Raw genomic sequence first — 17,940 nt, 5'->3', positions numbered from 1 at the left:
TATGTCTAGAATTAAGGAATGAAAGGTACTTGATTGACCAATGCTGGCCAGTAGAGAAATACATTTGCATTGCGGCATCTGTAGCGTTATGGTCAAAGACAAAAAATATGTAAAACCATAACGCTACAGACAGTTCTGCCATCCTCACAGCATCAGGAGCCCTGAGTCAACACGTTGCCGTCCAGCACCGTCAGAGATCCTGAGTCATTACGTTGCTGTCCAACGGCAACGTGTTGACTCAGGACCTCTGAATTTGTCAGGATGCAGTTCTGCAGCTACACACACATATGAATAGGTTTTATGTATTTTGAGAAATTTGATTATTCAATTAAATTCATTTATTTACAACACAAACGTTGGATAATTGTCATGAATACAGAATACAACAAACATTAAACATACAAATTATCAAAACATTTGCACTATGATAATTACAGACGGAAAATTGCCGACAGACCGTGTTGATTTCCAACACTACATTTTATTTAACTGGTTCCTAGTCCACCACGTGAGGACCAATCATTATAATGACGGTGATGAAAGTTTTATAAATCATTGTATGATTGTTGAGTAGAAAACTGTGTGGAAAACACATTGAAAATGAGTGAGGGGGACATTAATAGACCACTGGAAAATGGTTTCCACCGTCCGGTAGCGGAAAATGTAGATGGTCTGTATCTTTTAACAGGATTTTTTCCTACATCGTGATCAACATACTGAGGATACAAGATGATGTGTTCAACATTATTAACTGCGTAATTTTAGCTTCATAATTATATATTTTATTTTCCCACAACCAATATTTACTAACCTAAACGCTCCGAGAAAAATCACTAGGCCTACGATTATGATGAATAAAAACGTGTTTATTATGTAATTTTGAAACGTATTTTTTTTTTAATATGATGCTCAAATGTCGAAGGTCAATGGCCACAAAAGTATTTAAAGTTCAAGTATCTAACATCTACCGGGACGTATGTACTATCTGTATCTGTAGTTAATTCACGATATTTTAATATTGGCGATTGGAGAATGAAAGGCCAAGTAGTGACCAAGTTAAAGATTTTGGAGCACATTCATTTCAGTTGAATTTAAGCCCTTCCTAGAGCAAACTTGTGTGGTGATACAGCTAGGTATTCTAGACTACTGGACTTGATTTGTATGCTGGATCAGACCTACATATTTCCGGATGAGTGACCATGTTAAGTTTTTTGATCTGATCCATTCCTAAATAGCTACATGTATGTATAAACATTATAAATCATAAGGCCTACCTGGACCAAACATGTATGGATTATGCATCAATACATGCACACAAACAGACTTGATTTGGATGCTAGATCTGACCTTCACTTTTTAGATATTAAGTGACCAGGTTGACGTTTTTAGAACAACTCCATTTCCAAGTAACTATAAACCCAACCTGGACCAAACACATTTTTGGAATCATATATATTATTAGATTTTTAGTGTAGTTTAGTTAAGGATAATATTCATTGAGGTAAGCTATGTAATCTTTGATTACCTATGTTAAGCACATGAAAACCCAAAGAACTTTTGCAACACTTCGAAGTTTCAGTCAACTAATCACCTGTAATGGCACATAGTAATTTGTGTGTTTGGGATGGGAGGGGGGGTGGTGGTGGCTTGAAATATATTACATGTATATTTATGTTTGTTGTTGATACAGAAAAACTTTTACTTCATAAGTTCTTTTATTTTGCTCAGATATAACTTGGATAAATAAGATGAACTCTCAAATCGGCTACCAGAAGATAAAGTCTCAAGCTCAGGTATGTATGACACTGGTTATAAATACATGATTTCTTTATTGTTGTGAAATGTACAGCACACTAATACAAAAATTATATATATCAACTCATATTTCAGTAACTTATATTTATACTATAAACATACTTTGTCCATTGGGCGTCACAGTTTCAGTTTAATCCATGAGTAGAAAATCAAATGGAATTTTTTGGATTGCCTTTGTATGTCTTATGTACATTTAGTATGCTGTGACAAATTTCCACGGAAAATTAGATACTGTGACATCACCGCATACGTGTCTTAATTAATCCCACGCAGAAAAAAAGTACATCTACAGTACATTATTATATGATACAGAAATGTTTGAACATGCAAATGTTAAATCAAAAATCAAAAAAGAAATTGATTTCACATGATTATATGTTAACTTGAATGTGACTTAATTTATGCTGTTCTTAGTACAATCTTACTGTTCGAGCGTTACCATAATCACGTGTCGATGTTATGATTTCAGCAACTGAAGCAGGAACTCCAGCAGGCTTTTACCCAGGAACTGGACAGTCTTGTGGATGGGTTTATAGAGGAAGTGGAACAGATGGAGGGAAAAGAGGGTCTGTCTAACAATGTCAGCTTCTCAGATCTTCGCTCCAGGTATGGTCTGAGTTTTTTAAACAATATTTAGTTAAAAAAAGGAATTAAGACTGGATGCCAGGCAACAGTGCCTATTTGAGCCCTTTCACTCCCGAGAAGATCTGAGATACACCCATTGAGAGCATTTATAAAGAGCTACATTCTAGTGGGTTGTAGATATTGTAGGACATGAAGGGGGCAGGGGCCTGACAATGTAAATTTACTTGACCTTTAATTGATCAAAATCAGTCTTAATACAGGTCTGTACTCAAGAAGGAAGTTGCTAAAATGAAATGCATTTGATATGTTTCCTGCTCAAATTGAGTTTTTCTGTAAAATTGGCAGTATGACCATGTTACGCATGTTACAATCCTTTATTATTCAGTGATGCAACTCATTTGAATGTTTACGTGATGTGTTTTGAAAAAAGTCATAAAAATCACAAAAATCAGACCAAATGTCTGACAGTGATTTAAAAATTTTGACAACTCTGCACCAGACTGGAATGTATGATGTCCCAGTGTCCAGTTTTGAGAATTTACTATTTTGACATGGAGTCATAAAAACGCTTTTTTTTTAAATTAAACTAAAAATATTGCACAAATCCAAGTACACTGTATGTAAATGAGACTCAGTGTGATTATAACTACATGTACCATCTCAAGTATTCAAGTATTATGAGATATTTCATTGGTTCTGCATATCTACGTTTCACTTTCTTACATCAGGTTTTTCGGAGTGAGAAAATTTAGTTCTGTCCTGTGTGTTTCTCAAGTACACAAGACCAAATGTCCCATGTGTCTCAAAAAATGTGCGCATCAACTGATTATGATGAATTTGTATGCCTTTTCATTGCTGTACTCAGTACCCTCAATATATCTCTAACCTGCCTACACTGGTACAGTGGTTCCCGTTTTATCGAATAGTCAAGTTGTCAGCCTAGTTTTAGCCGAATAGCCGAAAATTAGAATAACCGATTGCTCCATACCGAGTCCAAAGATAGATGTATAGAGCTACATGTATTGATAATACATCGTAGCAAATTTCAAGCTTGCACTTTCGTTTTCTTTTGACATGTTTACTTAATGACTTTACTAAAAATAATTTATTTCACTTACCTATGAATTTAATGTGAATTCTTTTTTCAAATAAATTGACGTATAGAATATATTCTTTGATAGTTATTGCCATCTTTCTTCAGCACATGTTTACATTCCTTCTTCGATGGTCGCCATTTTGGAAACGGAAGTAGACTAAATGCTTGACTAATAACCGTAAACTATTTTTCCCTGGATAGATTGTAAATTAAAAATAAACAAAAATATTAAATATATGTAATTGTTTCGTTTTTATTTGTTTCTTTAATACGGTTACATATTTTATACTGTGTGTGAGTTTACCAGTCTTATTCTTGTCTGCTGAAGAGAGATTTTGAGAGCCATGTGGAGAAAGATGGTATGAATTTTGAGACGTATTTTTATAGAATGGGCCATTTGTGATTTTTACCGTAAATTTTGCACTGAAAAGTGAGTAAATATTAAGCCAATTGACCAAGTTAAACGATTGAATAGGCTTATTTCATTATCCAAGCAAATTGTCATACACAAGCTAATCAGTTCAATAATTAAAATTTCACGCTGAAAAAATTACAAATAACTGTCATAATTAACAAGTGCATCATTGAATCCAAGCTGATCATCACAACTGTAATCAAAACATATCTATTTACTATGCCCACTATTGACACAGATAAGGTGCCTGTGTGCATCCAGCCGTAACTAATCCCCTCATTATCGTACTCAAGCCAGTCAAGGTAATTGGTGTCAAACTGTGTAAACAAAGGCCTCACATACGAAGTTGGAGGTGTGAACAAGGTGCTGATTATCAAGAAACACTATGATAGTCCAAATTTTTGTATCAGATAAAACGAAATTCCAATATTTTCTCATCAGAATATCAGGTGAAATTATTAATAAATATATAAGAAATGGTTTTGTGCTCTGATATTATATTGAAATAGCCGAAATATTCGTTAAACCGCTATCCGATAAAATGGAAGCCACTGTATAGATCTAGATATCAGAATAATGCCTGATTTCTGTTGTTTTTACAGTGTTTCAGACTTAAGGCATGAAAATGTAATGTATGTAGCACTTCTTTGAAACATTTCATACATTTTTATATAATATGTAAATTTCAAATAAGAGGGAGTTTGATTAATTCATTTTCCTGTATTTATTTATTAATTTTCATTCTTCAGACTACTCCTGAGTCCTCCCAACCTAAATGCATGATGTTAGAATTACTTTTAATCAAGTAGACTTGTTAGACATGGATTCCTTTTTTTTCATTTTGCAGCAGGTGATGGCCACTGTTAATTGGTATTGCTAATGTAAATCATTGAATTGTTAATTATTGTATAATAATTATATATATATTTAATTAAAAATTAGTAAGGAGTTAGAGTAAAACTCGGTTATAGCGAAATTTACAACTTTAATAGCAAAATTTTTCAAAGATCTAAATTTAGATCTTTGAAAAATTTGCTATTAGAGTTGTAAATTTCGTAATTTCTTCTAGGGGACACAAAATCAGTTCGCTTTAACAGTAAATTCACTATATCCGAGTTCGTTATATCCATAAATATTACAAGGAATTTTTAAGAATTTCGCTGGGGGTTGCAAAACTCTATATCCGTAAATTTGCTATATCCGTGTTCATTCTAAACGAGTTTTACTGTACTGTAATTATATTTAACAAGCACATCTTAATGGACAAAAAAACAAATGCATATTACTGGTATGTATCATGTATACACCGCATTGATGTTATTATATAATATTTAATAATAATATTAATTCTGTTAAAAGGGGTAAATACCACAGTTGCATGTCCATCTCTGTGGAATTTTCTATAACTTACCATGCTTATACTTACCATAAAATAAATCACTATTTATCATGATTATCCCAATTTTCTAACCCCATGTTCATTAAGATACATTTATATAGCTAACAATTTCAACAGCATTAACTGATTCAGTATCTGTAGATTACTTTTTTTTTTTTTTGCTTTATGCAGTCTTAAAATATCCAATGATGTTCATCTATTTACGAATATGAATATGAAAAATTTACATGTTACATGTTATAGCGGCGAAGAAATTTACTCTAAAATCTATTGTTTTCTTTTAAAATAAATTCATATATTGACAAATTTTATATGTTATAATGTTTAAAGACACTGACAATTCTCCAGGATGATGCAATGTATTTAAATAACCAAGAGTTCATTGACATAAATCAAAAAATCTTAGGAACCATTTATCAGTCAATCAACCCGATATATTTCTGTAGACAGCAGCTCATTTGTAGGTTAATACCTGACAGGGTATATTACTGTCCGAAAGGGTGTTAGACTGCTGATTTTAACGAGGGTGATAATCTTAGTCACATTGACAGGAAAGAAATACCTGTACGTGTACCTGTACATTCAATGTCGTATGACGTGACTCAACAGAGATTAGGTTGATAATTTCAGATGTCTGTATTGACTTATCTGTCTGTATAGGTAGAATTTCACTCTCATTTTTATGAAGGGAATTTTCATATCTATCTAGTATTTCATCAATTGTTTACTTTTCATGTCAATGTACCATGTTAAATAAATATACATAGGGATAAGCATACAATAGGTGCATTTCTATTTTTATATTAGTTTTAATATGAACTGTGCATTTAACTGTTCAATCTGTCCTCTATAGTAAAAAATTAACTGCCATGAACATATTTAGTTTGAATGATAAACATTTTCATTATAATATTTAGTACATTCTTATTTCATTTCAGTTATACACTTGTAGCTCTTCATTATAGTACGTTGCACTTGTATTGAAAAGACATGTTGAAATGTTAATTATATTGCATTGACTGCATGTTTACTTGTTTATCATGCTAGAATGATATAGTACTATAAATGGGTGAAAAATCAGGGATCCTCTACAATGGTAGATTTAGGAGAGATTTTTAAGAAATATTAAATTTGTACCAGGATAATAAAAAATTGTGTAATATATTGCATTAATATTAATATATAATATACATATATCATATGTACATTGTAGCAAAAAGAAGAGGGAGGGAGGTGAACTTCCAGATAAGGAATTTATGCCCAGGAATTCAGTGTTAACGTAGGTATCTCCCAAAGGTTCAATAATGTATATAATTTAATTTTGGTTGTAACGCATCATTTGATTGGGTAAAAAATTATTTTATATTGTTTAATCTGTGTTGCCTATGTCACATTGACTTATGTCAAAAATGTATCAATCCATTTGATGTTACATTTGAAATATGTATGATTTGAATATACTTCTAATCATTTATGCTTTATTTTTTTTAATTCTTGAAGTTCCTGAACATTTAAGCATTCATACACACATATGAGGTAACAAACTAACAAATGCTTTCATATTTAACATTTCCTTTTAGATTTTGTATTTCATTCAAGTATACAAGTATATATAAATTTAAATGATAACCATCATCCAATGAGTAACTCTTTAATTAACTAAGGATGACTGATACCTGAAACATATAGAAATAATATTACATTACATAAATGATTAGTTATCTCCTCCCCCGGGGACAAGTTTTTTAGGCATTAATAAAACTTAAAAGGTCTGTATAAATCAAATATCAAATTACGGAATGTTTCATATCACAACTGTACTTCAGTCACTAGTAATTAAAGATCAATTGAACTGTCCAATAATCAGTTATTCTCTGCAGGAACCATTGAATCCCCATTTTGCAGTAGACAAGTAGGAAAAAAATCTCTTGCTAATACAGAAGGACGGTTATATGGTATCAGTCATAAATGATAACCATCATCCAATGAGTAACTCTTTAATTAACTAAGGATGACTGATACCTGAAACATATAGAAATAATATTACATTACATAAATGATTAGTTAAAATTGAGAAAACTGTCTAGTGTTTATTTCCTTCTTTTGGTTTGTACATGTCACTACATATACACAATAAGTAGGATCATCTGACCATTGTGTTTTTATACAAGTTACAGATCAAAAAGGAAGTGACATTCTAATGACTCAGCTCGCCCCAGCACTGATTGAAATCTTTAATACTAAAGAATCTGATTTAGCAATATAATACTAGTAACTTGGATGGAAATTTATCTGAATAATATCACTAAGTAGGGGAAACTTCTGATTTCCTTAAAGCATGATATACATCAAGTCTCCACTTAAAGAATTCATTCAGGGCATTACCTTGTTTTAATTCGTTCAGGACATATCCTTGTTTTGTCAACATTTTTCACAATTTTCATTGAAAATCAGATTATATCACTTCAGAGTTTAGATATTTAATTGAAAATCACATAGTTGATAGACCTTTTTTAAAGATCTGAATGTTACAAAATTTAATATTGCTGTCAATTGATGAGAAGTATTATTTGTTTTACTTTCATAGCAACTTTCACGTTAAAGGTCAAATTTGATTGGTTTAAAAACATTTGCCAAAAAGTACTGTTACCTTACCATTGTGCATCAACCACACCCTCCAGGTAACATTACATAGCAACAGTTGAAAATGCAAGACAATGGGTAACAGTATAAAAATTGTTAACTTTGCAGAATGTTGACAAGTACGGTTCACACTGACATTTTACTTTAAATTCATTCTAAATACATTCAGTATAACAAAAAAATATTCCATGGCATTGATTTTTAAGGGTAACATGAAATTGTTATCCCATGAAGACCTCTGTTTACCAATGTATACTTTTGTTAAAAGTATACAGTAAAATCTGTTTAATCCAGATACTGTGTATTCTGAAATCTTCCCTTTTACAGTAGTACTTTTCAGAAAACAAGTTTTAACAACGCTGTACACATAATCCTGAATGTTGACTAATCTGGCAAATTTGGAAACAAGAGTTTTTTTGTTTTCAATTTTGACATTTTTTTTAAAAAAAAGTGAATTTATGTTCTTATATTCTATTTAATCAAACAGACAACAATTGAGAAAAAATCAAGCAAACACAGAATTTTTTTGACAATTGATGTTAATGTTAAATTATGATTTATATTTCAGAGATTTGTTTAGAATAAAAGATGTGAAGACCATCTACCATATTTTTGTGGCTATTTTGATTGTGTTCAGTCTCAATACTCTAGTGTATGATCTCATCAATGAAGGGAGGTAAGTCATATTCAGATAGTCAGTGGTTTATGTTTAACAGTGTTAGATTCATGCATGCATGTATAATTGGTAAAATACTTTAAAAAGACTCGACTGTAATATTATAGTATTAATTGCAGCAAGAACTAAGATAGTCAAGTTCAAAAATTTATTGTAGATGCCAGAACACATCTTAAATACTGAAAAACCAAAAAATAATGATATTTTACAATAAACAATACGAATAATAAAATGTCATGTAAAGGGATATTGATATGTTATCTGTATTGTCAACTTATTTGAAATATGCTGATATTGTAATGTGTAATTTACAGAGCTCAGAAATCTGTTGTAGGTTAAATCTCAGCTTTGACCTGATACAGTATGGAATGGGAAAGTTCTCTAAAGTCATGGAGTTGTGGGTCAGCATGACCTTGTCTACATTATTAGTGGTCTACCCCGGCTTCTACTACTGGTCAATGCACAGAAAACCAGGCAGAGTGGGTCAGTAAACAGAGTGTTACATTTTGAGTGGTTCAGACACACCCACCATTTATATAATAACATAACCCGAAATCTTTAGTACCTGTACATGTCATCAGTTCAACTGTTACATTAGTATGGCTTAGAATCTTAAGTACATTTTCATCAATAGCTTTGAATTTCAATACATTTTGAGCTTATACAGTAAAACAAATGTTGTCTGATCCCGAATGTTGTGTAATCTGGCAAATTTCTATGAAATAATTGGTGTCTGGATTAGACAGGTTTTACTGTACTTGTGACTTTCAAACAATGACATATGCTGTACATTTCACATCAAACCAAATGTTACTAATGAAAAAGAAAAAAAGAAGAAAATTTCACATAGATTGGTCAGTGCATTAGGTCATTAAGATTATCTGACACCATCATTTTGTTTGTCAGCAACACTCAAAATTCCATAGTACATGTATCAGTGAAAATGACATGATATTTCACATGAGTACACTTAGAATGAAGGTCATTTGAGTGGAGGAAATTTCAATCATTTTTGATTGATTTACAATTTTTTTTCCCTTTTAGGTGGATATGACATCGCTGCAGGATGTGTCTACATTCTCTATCAGCTGGTTTTTCTTGTGTGGCCCGTTAAGTACATCACAGACAATGCCTTACCCCCAGGGTCCAGTATCATTGTCACAGCTGAACAGGCAAGGGTTTTCTCATGACAACGAGAATTTTTTTTTACACACATGAAAATGCTTTTAAAAATAATTTCTGTTAATACTTGTAAGGTCCTGGATATATAAGTATATGACCTTATGTACTGTATACATGTAGTACAGAAAGCATCATTCTGTATTGTCAACTATAGATTTGGCTTTGAAAATTCTTCATATGTTAGACCTATATCATGTAGGGGAAAAAAATAAATCTGTTAGCATGGATTTAGGAATCAGGAATCTGACAATGTGTATTCACTAAGGACATTATATAGATTTTTAGAAAAATGTGCAAGTTGTTATTTGTGCTGTCCCCTTTTATGTAACCTAAATGTTTGTGAAACCATTCCCTAAAATGAGTTGTCCTTGTAGACCTGACATTTTGATGAGAGGTTATGCTATAAATAGCAAATTTGCCAATTTCAGATCAGATTGATGATGAAAGTCCATGCTTTTGTGAGAGAAAATGCCGCTAAAGTTTTAGCATTCAAAAAAGGTAGTACACTAACATTCACTTTTTTTCTGTCCTATAATTTCAAGCAAGGATTCAATATTGGCATTATTAATGAGTCTTGAGATTGCTAAAATTAAAATTGCCAACAATTCATTCTGCATCAGAGTGTAAGAGTTACTTTTCTTTGCATTATAAGTAGCTAATATTACTTCTGGGTATTGCAAAAATATATGCTGATTTTTGAGGACAAATTGCTGAAAATCATTAAATAAAATTCTTTTTCATATGGAATTTTCTTTTGACCAAAAAAATTGTGATTAAGCATTTCATACCCAATTGATTTGCTTCAAAATAAGGTCCTCATTATCTCTGTATACCTGTATATATTTGCAATGGATACAATCTTTGTATGGAGCATTGTGTATGTTTTACAGATGATAGTTCTGAGGATCACGTTTGTCCTGATTTCTCCAAGTATCTGTATTTCCTCTTCATCCCAACTCTTGTCTACAGGGACTCGTATCCAAGGTAATCTCAACCCTTGTCTACAGGAACTCATATCCAAGGTAATTCCTCCCAACCCTTGTCTACAGGGACTCGTATCAAAGGTAATTCCTCCCAACCCTTGTCTACAGGGACTCGTATCCAAGGTAATTCCTCCCAACCCTTGTCTACAGGGACTCATATCCAAGGTAATTCCTCCCAACCCTTGTCTACAGGGACTCATATCCAAGGTAATTCCTCCCAACCCTTGTCTACAGGGACTCGTATCCAAGGTAATTCCTCCCAACCCTTATCTACAGGGACGCGTATCCAAGGTAATAAATGAGAAATGTTAACTCAAAAAAACTAGTTCTCTCTGTGTCAAATTTCAGGTTAGTCTCTGGGAATTACTTTTGAAAACAGCAATGAAAATAAACTGTGATATATATACACTCAGATAATATTTCTTCAAATTCTTTTAAGAATAACCAAATATTACATATTGATAAAATGAGTCAAGGACTATATACAATAGGCTACTGCTTGAGCCCTGAATTGGAGAAGTATTCATAGCATATATTTAATCAACAGAGACATTTCTCTGAATAAAACAAAAGATTTTCCTTTTCACTGTTAGGAACATGTCCATTTAGTACTTAGCGTCATTTCATTGATATTTTTTGACAACAACTAAAATAGTATTCCATAAATGTAAAAGACAGTAGAGATTGTTCAACAGTTACATCATTTTCTCTACCTCTTAATAACTGAATTGAAACAAAAACATGTGTAGTGATCAGGCAGGTTTGATAACCATTGCCCATGTAGTTCAGTTGGTAGAACACTTGACTACTGATTCAGGGGGCCTAGGTTCTAATCCTAGTATGGTCATTTGCATTTTTTTCTCCTCCTTAGTTACACATGTATTAAAAATAATTGACTACTCTACAGGACACAGAAGATTCGCTGGAGTTACGTGGTCAGTAACTTGGGACAGGTGCTTGCTTGTCTGTTCTACACATATTACATCTTTGAGAGGTTCCTAGTGCCCGTGTTCCGTAACTTTGGCCGTGAACACATAACAGCCAAAGCTTTGATCCTGTCAGTGTTTGGATCCATGTTGCCTGCCACTCTAGTCTTAGTTTTGGGTAAGTGATGTTTAAATGGGAGTATAGAAGTTTTGAATTTTTTATACATATGAACATGAATAGCAGACTGATTATACAATCATGTATAAATGAGGGCTGTAATGATCTAGTTTATATTTAGATTAATTGAACATTTCCATTTTGTTCTAGGTTTCTTTGCTATTCTTCATTCCTGGTTTAATGCCTTTGCTGAAATGATGACTTTTGCAGACAGAATGTTTTACAAGGTTTGTTCAGCATTGCACTGTGTATCAGTTATGTTACTTTTATTGTTGTATACCACATAAATACAAATTGTATTCTGAAAAGATTTTTTTTAACACATTCCATGAGCATCAATCTATATTAATTACCTTTAAACATTTTTTTGATAACTATCATTTACAGGAGATAGCTTTATTTAAAATTTATTAATGGAAATTGTTACTTTTATTAAAATATTTGCTTATTTTATATAATTCCATAGGACTGGTGGAATTCCACATCATTTGCTAGCTACTACAGGACTTGGAATATTGTTGTACATGACTGGTTGTACACTTACATCTACAAGGATGCTTTCAAGGTATTTCCTATTTTGATTTATATTTTTTTTTATAGAGACACTAGGGTATAAACTAATCTTACATGTATTTTATTTGAGGTCATCTGTACAGCCTTGTAATCTCTATCCACAATTGCTAAACTCTATTAAAATTGATAATTTTTAAACACTGATGATTTGCTAAATATGTTGTTAGTTTTTCCATTCATCTTGTATTAATTAATACCGGGTAGTTGATAACTAGTAGAACTGTCTTAGTTTCTACTCACCAAATATCTAACATGTAGGATCGCGCATGAATATAGAGTATTAATATACAGAATGTAGATGAGTCATTTATTTAGGTTTCTGAGAAAGGCAAGAAAATGAAACTCAATTTGTATATTTTATAGTGTTCATATACATGTAGGCATTCATTAAGGAATAAAATTCACTCATTTGCTTAAGTACATGTAATATACTTGTACATGTACTAAGAAAATGAAGTCCTTAGTCTGTGAAAGATGTGAAACTATTGTACAACAGTATTTAAAAATACTGTTGAAGTACATATATGTATTTTGTACATTATGTATAAATACATAATTAATTGAATTGATAATTCACAGCTTTTCCCCAACAATCGTTCCCTTGCCATGGCTTGTGTGTTTTTGATCTCGGCTGTTGCCCACGAGTACGTGTTGATCATGTGCTTCAAGTTTTTCTATCCCGTCTTGTTCGTCATGTTCATGGGAGCTGGGTGTAAGTATGAGACTTCATTCTGAATATACAACTGTTGGCATTGTGTAGTCAATTGTGTAGTAAAGTTTTGGGCACCTGAATTTTTCTGTTTTTGACTTTGCTCATACATGTACATATAACTTTGATGAATTTTATCTTTCCTTTCTCCTCAATTTGTTGATTTAATACCAGTTTCATACCACAAAGATATTTTTTTTCATCTTGAAACTTGATGATATATATATATATATATATATATATATATATATATATATATATATATATATATAAGTGAATATTATTTTTCTAGGCAATTTATAGCTAGGAAAAAATAACTGATTGGCCAAATATTTAAATTCTGTCTATGTTCTGTTTTTTTATAGACATGTTTTATTGCTATATTGTTTTATATCTTTAAAGGTAGCTGTACTTGTTGACATAATCATTACAAAATATTCCAGTGGTACATATGTTCACTTACATGTATGTTTGATCGAAAATGATTTCTTTTCGTTTTCAGTTGGCTTCATCTTCTTTAAAGGCGTGGGTAGGGGTTGGAATGTGTTTCTGTGGCTGATGTTGATCATGGGAAATGGAATGTTGATGTGTTTGTACAGCCTAGAATGGTATGCTCGACAGAGGTGTCCAGAGAATACGGTTAGTTTTACCACTCCTTAAACAGTTAAAATGAGGGGAGGGGCGGGGGGCTCAAAAACACAAAGAAATTCAATGGTGTACAAGACTGAGGAAATTGTTCATGATTATAACAGTAAGGACATAAAACCAACCTGAGGGGATATTTTATGATAATCTTTACACTCATTCTTGATACTTTCCAGGACAACTTTTTGGATTATCTCATTCCTCGGTCATGGACCTGTGACTTTGAAGCCATGGAAAACTGAACAATTTTTTCCTTACAATTTGGTTTTCTCCAGCATGTGCAATAAAGTTAATATTTTATGAAATATACACCAGAAAACGATATTATTAAATTCTAGGAAGTGATTGAAGTACATGTAAATTGTACATGTGTTTACATGATAAGTATGTGAAGTTTGTCAAGGGTTTAAAGAGAGTGCTGCTTGTACTGTACATCCTAAAGCTCAGGTTGATAGCATAATATTCCTTTTTGTACATTACATGATTGAGGTTCTTTTTCCTGTACACATGTACATCAGTAACAATTTATATTATCTGCATTGTCACCAAGTGAAATTTGTCAAAAGCCATCACATTTCTTTTGTGATTATTAATGTTCATTGATCACCCTGGTAGAAATACTGCAGTGCCTACATTAAACAAAACAGTATAATAAGTACCGATAGCTTATTTTTAATTCAGTAGATTTGATTTTTGTGGTTTACATGTATGTTCTAATATATAATACATGTACCTTTATTTAAGAAAAACCATCAATTAGCAAACACTGAATTAAATATCAAAATCACAAGAACCATCAGCAATATTTATAGGGATTCACAATATACACTGCAGAATCAAGGTTGTCCTCATGTTTTGATTAATAAGTTAGTCTTTGCATTGAAAGTAAAATTTAATTATCATATAAATTGATTAAGTGACATTTATCAAAAACATATATTTATTAGTTGTTTTTACATTGTAAATGTAAGAATCATTTAAGAATTGGTAACATATTCCTGTAAGGAAGTTTCATAGAAGTGCAATTTTCTTGACCATGTTCATGATTTATACAATTTTGATTGAAAAATTGTAGATGGCATGTACAAAATATAATCAAATGAATTGTTTGCTAAATGAGATTTTGAATCTTTATGTGCCATGAACAAATGTGTAGCTACTGTGTATATTGTTTTCAACTGCTTTTCATGGTATACTTTTTTAATGTGCTGCCTCGTATTTCTACACCAAAACTTTAAAACATTTATAAACTCGTACATCTATTTATTTGGCCATGCAGAATACAAATAATTGATTTTTGAAAAATTTTTTCATGAGATATTTTGATAAAAGTGTAAAAATAATTCTGTAAAAATGTTCATATTACGTGTACTTCCCTTGTTGTAACTCTCGTGTAATAGAAAGCAGGAAAATTCAGAGGAGTGGAAACTAAGGAAATGTGCTAAACTGACACATGCAGAGAAATGTTTTGTCATTTATTGTGATCACTTAATGTAAAAGAAATATATTACAGGGAAATTATTAGTTTTATCAATTGGACTTCAAGGTGTATGCATTCAAGGAAATAGGTTTTTTTTTTTTTTTACATGTATTGTGTAGATTAATTATCAATTTCAAAGCAAAATTTTCTAGTTTTTTAATGCTTTTTCTTGGGTACATTAAAAAAAAACATTTTCCAACAAAGAAAGTGGATGGAAAATGGTCTCTTCAGTCTTGGGTGCCACAGAAATTTACAGTCATATGATGTTCCTAATTGTCAAACTTCTTTTAACAGAAGTCTCAGATTCTTTAAATAAGGGAGGCACTTTGAATGTGTTTAAATTGTTCTCAATTTTTTTTTCCTGTGATAACATATATGTGTTCGTTTCTGTCTCAAATTATTTTGTATTGATTTTAGATTAAATGATGAAATATTATATTTGGACCAATGGTATTACCATATATATTTTCACTTGTACAATTCACATGTACATGTATTTGAATTCCAATTTAAGCATAGGTGTCCTGAACTTATCACACTGTGCTGTTTGAATTAGTCAGTTGTGTATTTTCAGAGTAAATGGTTGCCCCAAAAATGTATATTTTTCTAAAAATTGTCCTTTTTTATTGAAAAGTACCGTTAGTATATATAATTATGCATATGTAATGATTTATTAATGATTTTAACTCTATAATGGATAATTTATTTTTTTTTTGGAGGGGGGGGGGGGCAAAAATTGTCTTTAATGTGTGCCAGCTGGTCATAGGCCTAAAATCTCCATTGTTTTCCCAAAGTGATTGACAGAAAAAAATGACCCCACAGAAAAATGATAGATATAATATTGATGTTAAATGAAATAATTTTCCTTCAACTATGAAGTGTCCAATTAGATTTACATGTTTACTGATCTTTCATTGTTTCATTGTGTGAATTTCTTGGCTGAATACCATAGATGATAATGGAAGGTGTCCAAGGGAAAAGATTATTTTTATTAGGCCTGATTGTTAATATTTTGTGATATTTGTGATAACCCAGTAAAGATATAAAATACTGGGATCTCCCCCTGCAATAAAGTATGTAAATATATATTTTCTATGTGATGTTTGATTTATACAATGTATATACAAAACATGATAATAAAAATCTAAAATTTATTTTTGTTGGCGATTACAGTACATGTGCTTATTTTGAACTCCCAATTTCAAATACATGTACATACAGAAATTTCCTGCATCAATTACATCTATTCATTCAGCAAAAATGACCCTATTCAGAACATATTTTGTAACTAGGTGAAATTTTAAAGGTTTTCTTTATTCTTTCGTAACTCATTATCTATTTGCCAGATTAATTTTATTTTTACAAGAATAAATTTTGAAATTGTACCTTTTAATTTAACGTTGGTGGATGGTATTGGATGAAACACGAGTAAAATGTAACTAATGAAAATAGTTGCATGTTTTCTGAAACACCCTGTATGTAGACTAATAACTTTGATTTTACATGTACTCTGATAGTTTAAATGAAAAAAAAAATCCTGCTGTGATATAAACTTATGTGTAATTGACAATTCATTAATAAAAGGTAGAATCCTACACACTGATTATCGTACCGTGCGGAAGATTTTCGAAATAAATGTACTTGACCATATCTATGGAAAGCCAACGGGTTCAAAATTCCACCTCAGTAATTCTTAAAATGTACACATGTAAACCTGAATTTGTAAATCATAATTTCATAATTTGTCAATTGTTCTGTCACAATTTGTTAATTGTAACTATCCAACATAATTTGACAAGTGTAAAATGTAAATGCAAGTGTTGTCGATGCTCGCGTGTAATTCGTAGACCTTACGAAGTTACAAAGTTGGAATTTTGAACCCGTTGGCTTTCCATACATATCCACCTGAATACAATAATTACTGCAACTAATTGGGGGAGAGAGAGAACCAGATATATGCATCCAATATACATATTAGGAAAAAAATTTATGGTACATGTAAAATGTTTACGTCCCATTTTAGAGCTTTTCACTCATATAGAGAACGTCACCATATACTGGTGAAGGGCTTCAAATTTAGACCTGTATTAGACAATACATATATTGATCAGTGAGGGTTCTTATTGGTGCCAGCGCCTACCGTGACAGAGGGCCTAAGGTTTTTAGGGCCTCATTCGAAAGACCAGCAACTTTCACTTCTAAAAACAAACGCTTGGCGAAGGAACAATTGTTTAAGGATAAATAACACAAACAATCTTTTTTTTTTCTTCAGAAATCAGCAGAATTTCTCATAGATTTATATTCGAATAAGTAACCTGAATAATATTTACCAGGTAAAGTGGGAAAACTTTGTAAGATTTTGTCGCAATGTTAAAAAATATATCCAAATGTTTGTATAGAATTATATAGAAAACAAAACAAAGTCGCATATATTTAAGCACCAAAGAAAACTTACGATTTCTTTATATTTAAGGGATTTATTATTTACGTCATTTTTATTCAAAATCAGTCAAAAAATATACGAGGGGTTATCAAAAAGTTCGTGGACTAGCGCCATAAAATTAAAACCGTTATATGTACATCAATGAATTTTTAAACATTTAATAAGCATCATCTTTTCTATCTGTAAAATAAA

General features: G+C 31.5%; 1 protein-coding gene and 1 non-coding gene across 2 annotated transcripts; both read left to right on the top strand.

Moving 5' to 3' along the window:
* Positions 1-543: 543 nt before the first annotated feature.
* LOC133194142 (sterol O-acyltransferase 1-like) lies at positions 544-16,588 on the top strand. Its single transcript, XM_061330124.1, has 16 exons — positions 544-670; positions 1,729-1,793; positions 2,285-2,421; positions 4,514-4,543; positions 6,524-6,589; positions 8,522-8,629; positions 8,964-9,112; positions 9,674-9,801; positions 10,240-10,309; positions 10,702-10,795; positions 11,702-11,898; positions 12,049-12,125; positions 12,365-12,463; positions 13,051-13,183; positions 13,683-13,819; positions 14,002-16,588. Exons 1-16 carry the CDS (start codon positions 601-603, stop codon positions 14,065-14,067), a joined length of 1,626 nt encoding a protein of 541 aa, XP_061186108.1. The 5' UTR covers positions 544-600; the 3' UTR covers positions 14,068-16,588.
* Trnas-acu (transfer RNA serine (anticodon ACU)) lies at positions 11,569-11,641 on the top strand. Its single transcript has one exon. It is a non-coding gene; the product is annotated as a tRNA-Ser (tRNA).
* Positions 16,589-17,940: the final 1,352 nt, after the last annotated feature.

This window comes from Saccostrea echinata, unplaced genomic scaffold (genome assembly GCF_033153115.1).
Source record: "Saccostrea echinata isolate AGI-Se365-2 ecotype Australia unplaced genomic scaffold, CSIRO_AGI_Sech_v1 ptg000028l, whole genome shotgun sequence".
Lineage (NCBI taxonomy): Eukaryota > Metazoa > Mollusca > Bivalvia > Ostreida > Ostreidae > Saccostrea > Saccostrea echinata.
The sequence above is the reverse complement of the archived record's forward strand: the minus strand, read 5'-3'. Positions and strand labels throughout refer to the sequence as shown.

Coding starts and splice junctions, on each gene's coding strand:
- LOC133194142 (XM_061330124.1), top strand. CDS start 601: ATGAGTGAGGGGGACATTAATAGACCACTGGAAAATGGTTTCCACCGT. Junction 12,464..13,050: donor TCTACAAGGATGCTTTCAAG/GTATTTCCTATT, acceptor GATAATTCACAG/CTTTTCCCCAACAATCGTTC. Junction 13,820..14,001: donor AGAGGTGTCCAGAGAATACG/GTTAGTTTTACC, acceptor GATACTTTCCAG/GACAACTTTTTGGATTATCT.